General features: G+C 53.8%; 1 protein-coding gene and 1 pseudogene across 8 annotated transcripts; one reads left to right on the top strand and one right to left on the bottom strand.

Annotated features, from left to right (window-relative positions):
- Positions 1-394: 394 nt before the first annotated feature.
- Positions 395-5,254, bottom strand: LOC122434930 (melanoma-associated antigen 8-like). 8 transcript variants are annotated; one of them, XM_043458734.1, is made up of 3 exons: positions 5,138-5,254; positions 1,984-2,062; positions 395-1,634 (listed from the first exon to the last, which is right to left on the bottom strand). In XM_043458734.1, the coding sequence occupies exon 3, from the start codon at positions 1,612-1,614 to the stop codon at positions 850-852; it is 765 nt and encodes a 254-aa protein (XP_043314669.1). In that variant the 5' UTR covers positions 1,615-1,634; positions 1,984-2,062; positions 5,138-5,254; the 3' UTR covers positions 395-849. The 8 variants fall into 8 exon arrangements, with proteins under 8 accessions (XP_043314669.1, XP_043314664.1, XP_043314671.1 ...); XM_043458729.1 differs by lacking the exon at positions 5,138-5,254 and adding an exon at positions 2,843-3,125; XM_043458736.1 differs by lacking the exon at positions 5,138-5,254 and adding an exon at positions 2,812-3,125.
- A 63-nt stretch (positions 5,255-5,317) lies between these two features.
- Positions 5,318-6,744, top strand: LOC122434925 (annotated as a pseudogene).
- Positions 6,745-9,430: the final 2,686 nt, after the last annotated feature.

Here is a 9,430-nt window from a genome sequence, read left to right on the forward strand (position 1 = left end):
TTTCATCCCTGTGGTCAACAGCTATGGGGCAAGAGCCTGGACCCCTTCCTGCCTGCCCTAGAAAGAGATCTCTCTGGGGTTTATCCAAGAAGCAAAAGGACACCTCACAGCAATGATGCGTTTCAGAGATTCCCCTCACCCCCAAGACAGACCTCAGGTGACTGTGGCTCCTCGACCATTGCTGTAAGTGTGGGGGTGTCCTGCTACTCCTAGTGTCCCCACTGTTAACATGGCCTTTCACGGAGCAGAGAATCTGTACACGTCTTTGGAATAACTGAGCCAATGAGCAGGGCTCTCAGATTGTCTGCTACTTTCTTTAATAACCCAGGAAAATTCAATTAACTGAGATCATTTAGTTATTGTGAATGACAGACAAGAAGGCCATAAGCATGAATTGACTATGATTACTTTTATTATCTAACTCTTCTCCATACAATACTATTGCTACAGAAGTTCACATTTTCAAAACATTTCTAATTTCGATTCCATTGCATTCTGTTCAGGACCACAAAACAAAATGGAAGACTTTCCCATCTCTCTTACAAAAACTCTTGCTTTTGAACTGTGTAACATCAGATACACTCGGATCAATATCATTCACAAAGCTAAGATATTGAAGTTTCTTTAGCCTACTCTGAAACCAAACTTTGAAAAGTTTCTAAAGAAAACAGAGATGAATCCCCTCGTCATCATAGAGAACAGGAACCAAAAGATGCTACAAACTGGTTCCCCCAACTAGCCTGGGCCCTCACAGTTTAGAAAGCTGACTACCCCCTCTTTAACCACAGAGAGAAGGAACAACCTGGCTGCTGCTCTGTCTCAGGCCCCCTATTCCTCTTCCCTCGCATCTTATGCAGACAGGAATGGGAAGGTCCTCAAAGCCCTTTGGTTGACCCTGCGCATAAATGCCATGACTTGCCACTTGCTGGTCTCCACATAGGCCCGGGGACCCCACAGGAACTCATAGCAAACAGGGTGGCTGTCAGGCACCTGCTGGTACCGCAGGTATCCTTCCCGCACCCACACTTGGGTCAGAAGCTCCCTGAGCTCCCCAAAGACACACTGCTCACTCCCAACATACACCCCCATCCTTCTGAGTGCTCCCCAGACCGCCTCCTCAGGGGCCGGGTCTCCAAACCGCATGATCATGCTGAGGACCAGCACCAGGAAGCCGGCCTTGGGCAGGCCCACCCCATCGCTCAGCATCTCATCGCAAGTGAGGCCCAGGATGGGGACCAAGATGTAGATGTGCTCCGCTGGGTCCACCTCTTTCACGTCCACGCCAAAGACCAGCTGCAGGCACACTGAGACTTCCCTGAAGACCACCGGGAAGTGCTCCTGGTTATCCCTGAGGACCTTATTCAGCATTTCCGCCTGGGAGGTCAGCTCCTTGGCTCGATACTTGAGGAGCAGGAACTTCATCAGTTTACCTATCATCCTATCCAGAATTTCCTGGGGCAAGGCCTCCATAGGAGCAGAGGAGGATGCTGGGTAGTAGGAGGCCAAGTGGGATGCGGACTCCCCCACCTCAGCCTCCAAGAGCGGCACCTCGATAGGGCCCTGGGCCTCGCCTGGGTCCTGAAGGTCTTCCTCGGGTTTGCTGAGCTCACTCATCTCAACCACGAGCACAATGCCTGAGGTGAAACAAGACACGGAAGTGAGGCAGAGGTACAGATGGGGACCAAGGGCCTCTGGGAGAGAGGAGGTGTGAGCAACCTGGGCTAAGAAATGCATCCTGGATGGTACGACACAGGCCACTTACAGCTCTCCCCTTGAGGGGTTCTCTCCGACCTCACAGGAGAGCTCCTCCTGGGAGGCCAGTCCCCTGGCTACCCGAAGGAGGAAGGAAGGTGGCTCCCCAGGGTGTGGTCAGTACAGCCTGAGATTTCCGGGTCCAAAACAGTGTGAGGAATTGGGGCCTTCTGGGCCCCCGCTATGTTCTGGGATAGGGAGCCTCTGGTTCACTTCAGGTCACCCTCTCACCTTGACTCCTGATACTGCCTGTCTGAACTCAGGACACAGGCTTCAGACCTCTGCCTTCGCCTCCCGGTTCCTGGAGCTCCTGTGAGAGAAATGGAGGTGACATCTAAGGGCTATACTGTGGCACAGCCCTGGGCCTTCTGTGCTGCTAGGTGGGGACGCACACTCGGATTACACCCAGTTGTGTTGTGGGTACCTTGTAATGCTCACCTTTCCCCTGGCATGACCTGGACGGTCCCCTTTGGAGGAGTAGAAGGAAACTCAAAACAAGACACAAGCCTGAACAGAAAGCACTGAGGGGCCCCACATGCGGCCGCACCTGTCCAGGGCCTGGCGCGGGTCCTAGGCTGGGGAGATGCTCGGTCCTCAGCTCCTCCTCACGTCCTGCCTGGCCTCCAAGCACTCGCCACAGGGGCGGGGGTTTGCTCAGTCCAACCTTGGGGTTGGGGAGTCCAGCCTCTGCCAACCTGAAGCCTCCACCTCTGCCCGTAAAACCTCACCTCCCGAGTTCCCTAAGCCAGCGGTCAAGAAACTGCTCACCCTGCTCACCCCACTCTGGGCCCTCCAAGACCCTCTTGCAAGGGCCAAGATCCCTCCAGCTTGGCGTCGAACCGCCTCAATCCTTCCTCGCATGGAGCCTGGACTCCAGGCAGGACTCGCGTTTGTCGCCTCTGCCATTTTGACACCCCGCCGCTTTCCCAAGGCCTCCAGTCCCTCTGAGACCCGCATGTGAGGAAGTCAGACAGACCTACTGTGCTCTTCTCACCCCAAGGGCTCCCAGGGACGACTACAGGGATGGGGATCTGTGGGGTTCCATCAGTCCTCACTCAGGGTGCCCGCAGTCCTCCTTCAGGAACCTCACCTTGCCTCCGCGCACGACCTGGATTCTCGCCTCTCCGCAACTGAAGCCCCGCCCCTTATAGCAGGACCCCAGTCTCTTGAAGACCCGGATGTCAGGAAGACAGCTCATGCCTGTGGCACTCATCCTGCCCCCACGGTTGCCCTGGACTGCCAACAGAGATTCGCTTCTCTGAGGTCCCCTCTGATTACGGGTTCAGGGTCCTCTAGTCCCTCTTCAGGGTCCTCAAGGTCTTCAACCCTGCAGGACCTGGGAATCGGGCCCCCGAGGCCCCGCCCCATATGTGACGTCCCCACTCAGAGACCCGGATGTCAGGAAGTGAGACCATGCACTTCGGGCTCATCGTATCCCAGTTCGGCCAAGGACCAACAGCAGCTCCAGGCTTTTCTGAGGTCTCCTCTGATTTGGGCCCAGGGTCCACTCAATCGTCCGTCAGTGTCCTCAAATTGAAACCCTGGAGGAGCTGGGGATCTTCCCTCTGCTCACCTGAGGCTACACCCCCTTTCCCAGGTCCCCAGTTTCTCTGAGACCCAGATGTCAGGAAATGCAGCATGTGCTCATCCACCCTCTGTGAGCCCTGAGACTTGATGTGAGGGTCCCGCCTCTGGTCAACACAAGGGGCATCCCCAGAATGCCAGGGCTCTAGATGAGATTCCTTAGGAAGGATTAAGGAACCCCACAGATTCCTGACCCTACTGTCAGCCCTGGGCCACCCTGGTGGTGGGATGAGCGCTTGGCAGCCTCTTCTGACTTCCGCATCTGTATCTCAGAAACATTAGGCAATTGTTAGAAGCGTCAGGGCGTCAGATGGGCAGTGAGAAAGATCTTCTTTCTTTTGAGAGTCAAGGTGAGGACACTGAGGAAGGACAGAGGGGACCCTGGACCCCAGAGCAGAGTGGGCTCTGGGAGGACATTGGGTGGATGAACGTATGCTGGATTTCCTGACTGGGTCTCAGAGAGACTGGGGACCTGGGATAGGGGGCTGACTTCCTAATATCCAGATTTCAGCCTGGTGTCCTAGTATAGAGAGATGACTTACTGACATCCGCATATCAGAAAGACTGGGCTCCTGGTATGAGGTTTGGGGCGTTAGTAGGGGAGAGGAGAGAATCTGAAGTCGTACCTGGAGATAAGTTGAGGTCTCTGAGGGAAGGCTGAAGGGACCCCAAGTGAAAACTCTAGGGATCCCAAGATAAGAGGGATGGAACCCCACAGATCCCTGCCCCTGCCATCGGCCCTGGGAGCCCTCGGGGTGAGAAGAACACACTAGGTCTGTCCTGAGTTCCTGACATCCAGCTCTGTGAGGCTGGGGACTTGTTGTGAGGAGTAGGGACTATGGTGGGGAGAGTACAGAGACTAGGTCCTCCTGGAAATCAAGGTGAGGACCCTGAGGGAGGACTGAGAATAGCCAGATCTCAGAACAGAGGGAACCCTGGTAGTCCCTGGGCAGGGTAACCTCGTGCCGCATTGCCTGATAACCCTGGCAGAGAGACTGGGGACCTCTTGAAAGCAGGGGAAACTCCAAATGGCGGATGGGACACTTGCAGGTCTTGTGTGGAGTCTAGACCCCATGCAAGGCAGGACTAAGGCAGTTAGACCCCAACAGGGAAGGATCTTGGCCCTTGCAAGGGGATCTTGGAGGGTGCAGAGTGGGGTGAGCAGTTTCTTGAACTCTGGCTTAGGGACCTCGCGAGGTGAGGTATTTCAGGAACAGCCGAAGGCTTCCGGTTGGCAGAGGCTGGACTCCTCAACCGCAATGGAGGACTGAGCAGACCCCCGCCCCTGTGGTCAGTGCTGGGAGGGAAGGCAGGACATGAGGAGGAGCTGAGGACCGAACACCTCCCTGGCCTAGGCCCCACAGGAGACCTTGGGCAGGTGCGGCCGCATGTGGGGCCCCTCAGCTCTTTCTTTCCAGTCTCGGGTCTTGTTCTGTGTTTCCCTCCAGGCCCCCAGAGGGGAGGGACCAGGTTGTGCCAGGGGAAATGTAAGCACTAAAGGGGAGCTCTGAAGGGACCTCTCACCACACAACTGAGGGACCCTCACAGTGTGCACCCTTTGTACTGTCAGAGAATGCTAAGGGCTGTGCCACGGGATACCACTGAGGTGCCCCTCCATTTCTCACAGGAGCTGTAGGAAGCAGTAGGCGAAGGCAGACATCTGAGGCCCGTGTCCTGAGGTCAGTGAACAGAGGAGGTCCAGGCAATGCCAGGAGTCAAGGTGATGAGGGTGCCCTGAGTGGACACCAAGTGCTGCCCATCCCAGAACAGAGGGGACCCCACAAGAGCCTAATCCCCTTACCTTGTCAGTCCCAGAAATCTCGGGCTGTGCTGACCACACCCTGGGGAGCCACCTCACTTCCTTCTTCAGGTAGCCAGGGGACTGGCCACTCCAGAGGCATGTCCCTGTGTGGTCTGAGAGCACGTTTCAAGAGGAGAGCTGCAAGTGGCCTGTGGCCAACCAGGGTGCGGTTCTCAGGTGAGGCCATTCACAGCCCGTCTATCCACCATCCAGGCCCATGGTCCTCATCTGTCCCATTTGCCCCCATGCCTCACTCCTGCCTCACTCTGTAGTTTGATCCCAGGCATCACGCTCATGGTCAAGATGACTGAGCTGAGCAAGCTCGAGGAAGACCTTCAGGACCCAGGTGAGGCCAGGGTCCTGTGGAAGTGCAGCTCTCTGGGGCTGAGCGGGGGAGGCTGTATCACCCTCAGCCTCCTCCCCCACAGTCTCCTGCTCCACCCTTGTGGAGGCCTTGCCCCATGAAGCTCTGAATGAGATAGTGGCTAACTTGATGAAGTTCTTGCTCCTGTAGTATCTGGCCAAACATCTGACATCCCAGGCGGAAATGCTGAAGAAGGTCCTCAGGAATAACCAGGAGCATGTCCTAGTGGTCTTCAGTCAAGCTGCAGAGTGCCTACAGGTTGTCGTTGGCCTGGAGGTAAAGCAGTTGGACCCCAGGGAGCACATCTACATCATGGTCCCTACCCTGGGCCTCACCTGCAATGTGATGCTGAGCAGTGGGCACACCCTGCCCAAGGCTGGCATCCTGGTGCTGGTCCTCAACCTGATCATGCAGAGTGAAGACCTGACCCCTGAGGAAGCAGTCTTGGGAGTACTCAGCAGGACGGGGGTGTGTGTTGGGAGTGAGCCCTGTCTCTTTGGGGAGCTCAGGGAGCTGCTGACCCAAGTGTGGCTGCGGGAGGGATACCTGGAATACCAGCAGGTGCCTGACAGCCACCCTGCTCGCTATGAGTTCCTGTGGGGCGCCCTGGCCTATGTGGAGACCAGCAAGTGGCAAGTCACGGTGTCTGTGCTCAGGGTCTAACAGAGGGCTTTGAGGGCCTCCCCACTCCTGTCTGCAGAGGCTGCGAGGGAGGAGGAATAGGGGGCCTGAGCCAGAGCAGCAGCCAGGGTAATCCTTCCCTCTGTGATTGAAGAGGGAGTAGTCACCTTCTCAGAAGTGAGGGCCCGGGCCAGTTGGGGGAACCAGTGCACAGCATCTGTGGGCTCCTGTTCTCTACAATGACATGGAGATTCATCTGTTTTCCTTAGAAAATCTTCAAGCTTTGATTGTTTTTGCAAAAGGCTAAATAAAGTTCAGTGTCTTAGCTTGGAGAATGAGGTTGATCAATATGTGTTTGTGCTTACACAGTTCAAGAACAAGAGTTTTGCTGTTTTGTGAGAGATTGGAAACTCTTCCATTTTGTTTTGTGACCCTGAATGGGACACAGTGGAAATGGAATTAGATCCGTTTCGGAAATGTGAGCTTGTGGTGGAGTGGTGGAGTCGCTCAGTCCTGTCCGACTCTTCGCGACCCCATGGACTGTGGCCAACAAGGCTCCTCAGTCCATGGGATTTTCCAGGCAAGAGTACTTGGGTGGGCTGTCATTTCTTTCTCCAGGGGATCATCATGACCCAGGGATGGAACACGGGTCTCCCAATGTAGACAGACACTTTACCGTCTGAGCCACCAGGGAAGCACTAATATTGATGCGGCAAGAATTATGCGATAAAAGTAATTGCAATGAATTCATCCATCTGTCCTTCTTGTGTGTCATTCTCAAAAACTAAATTATCTTTATTTGGGTTTGTCTGGGTTATTTAAGGAAGCAGCTGGCAATAAATCTGAGGCCCCTGTTCACTAGCTCATATATTCTGAAGACCTTTACAGAGTATCTTCTCCAGGAAAGGCGGTGTTAGGAGTGGGGACACTAGGAGAAGCAGGACACCCCCGCACCTAGAGCAAAGTTCTAGGAGCCGCAGTCACACAAGGAAGGTGGAGAGACCTCCCCTAGTCGCACTGAACAAGGCAACACGAGGTAGGGCGGTGGAGCTCCAGGAGGAGCACTCGAGTTTCAGTGCCTGAGCCAAGGTGGTTTGGGGCTTTAGGACCCTGGGTTCCTTCTGTGGGAGGTGGTCGAGGTGAGGCAGGCTGGTAGCAGCCCTCAGACTTGCAGACAGTGTTTCTTCGGGGAGATGGCAAATTCTGAAATGGATCATGGCTGTAAGGTGGCCTTTTGCATCTCGGACAAAGCCCAGACAGATCTCTTTCTGGGGCAGGAAGGAAGGGGTCCTGACTCTTGTCGCATTGCTGTTGATCACAGGGGCAAAGGAGGTGTTTTCTACCCCACATCTGCTAGGAATCCTGCAGAACTTTGGTCGCACTCCCTTGAAGTGGTGCCCAAGAAATGCATGGAACTACCCTTTCTTTCCTGGTCCCGGAGATCCAGAACCCACGGTCTTAAATAGCTTTCTATTATCTTGATTGTAATTGGCCATTGTAATCAAGGACTTGACCTTAGTTGGGGCTGCAAGAAAGGAAAGTACTGTTTTGGATGGAAGACCAGCTAGGGAAGAGGCAAAGAGTGGCTCTTGCTTCTATTTCCTGGAGCAGCTTGGGTCCTGTTGGAACACTCCTTCATACCCAAATTTAACAGGTTTTCTATGGAAATGGGGCTTGCCCAGGAGCTCAAATGATGAAGATTCCGCTTACACTGTGGGAGACATGGGATCGATTCATGGGTCAGGGAGATCACCTGAAGAAGGGCATGGCAACCCACTCCAGTATTCTTGCCTGGAGAATTCCATGGACAGAGGAGATCGGAAGACTACAGTCCATGGAGTGGCAAACAGTCCGACACGACTGAGCTACTAACATTATGGTCCACTATGGTCTAAGTAGCAAAGTTTCTTAGTTTTATTTGTGAAACATCCTATTTGGCTGATTAGGTATCCCACATCCTATTGAGGTGCACATTCTCAGACAAGCCCTGGACCACAAAGTAGCCGACCCCTTCCTACAGTGGAGAGTGGAGGACACTCTTGGGGCAACACTGTGACAGATTCCTGTCCCGACATCACAGAGGCCATGACTGCCAGGCCCTGGCAGCTGCATCCCATCCCTCAGGCGAATAGTGCAGCCCAACACGTGGGCTCCTCAAACCGGCTGGCTTCACAGGAGAAGAACTGAGGCCACGGGGCTTTTCCAAGCATCCACTGACTATCTGGCAGCTGCCATATATGTGACCAGAATCACATCACCTGTTCCCCTTTTTCTCTGGCACTCAGCATGGATAGCTGCCCCTTTAGCCCCCTGCACCCATCCACACCCCCACTGCAGTGACCTCACCACCTCCTTAGGCCCGGAAGTCGCTCCTGCCTTTTGCTGCCAGGCACAGCCTTAACCTGGGTCTCTGCTGCCTCCACACTTCTGAACCCACCCGAACCCAGGGATGCTGGCAGATGTTGCATCTTTACTGGCTAGTACTTATTTCTCATGCTCTTCGGATCTCAGACTCTGTCCCTCTCCCCTCTGGAAACTGTTTGGTTTTCAGGACACCTCAGAGAATTGGCAGCTTAATTAGAAATGGAATAGAAAACCACTCAGAATTGCTGTTCTGTGTTTTCCTCCTGGAGAATGTATATCAATTTCAGTGTCTGTGTGTGTTTCAGGGTGGAGAGCAGTGTCTCCAGCTGGGCACAGCTCACTCAAAGATCCCAGGATTCTAGTCACACAGCAGGTCCTGTCCACTTTTGCAGCTTCTCTTCACTCATTTCATCCAAATGAAATCTAGAGCATGCTCACAAGTGAAAATCATAAAGTCCAAATGACCAAAGAAACTGTTATTTCAATGTACTTGTTAATCAGCTTCCCAAGGCAGAGACAAGAGGGCTAGTACAGGGAATACTGGGCATATATCAAAGATCAAGATTCACATTTCTCTAGGATTCCTAGCAGATGGTGGATAGAAAACATCTATTTCATCCCTGTGGTCAACAGCTATGGGACAAGAGCTAGGACCCCTTCTTGCCTGCCCTAGAAAGAGATCTCTCTGGGGTTTATCCAAGAAGCAAAAGGACACCTCACAGCAATGATCCGTCTCAGAGATTCCCCTCACCCCCAAGACAGACCTCATGTGACTGCGGCTCCTCGACCATTGCTGTAAGTGTGGGGGTGTCCTGCTACTCCTAGTGTCCCCACTGTTAACATGGCCTTTCACGGAGCAGAGAATCTGTACACGTCTTTGGAATAACTGAGCCAGTGAGCAGGGGTCTCAGATTGTCTGCTACTTTCTTTAATCACCCAGGAAA

Source organism: Cervus canadensis, chromosome X (genome assembly GCF_019320065.1).
Source record: "Cervus canadensis isolate Bull #8, Minnesota chromosome X, ASM1932006v1, whole genome shotgun sequence".
Taxonomy (NCBI): domain Eukaryota; kingdom Metazoa; phylum Chordata; class Mammalia; order Artiodactyla; family Cervidae; genus Cervus; species Cervus canadensis.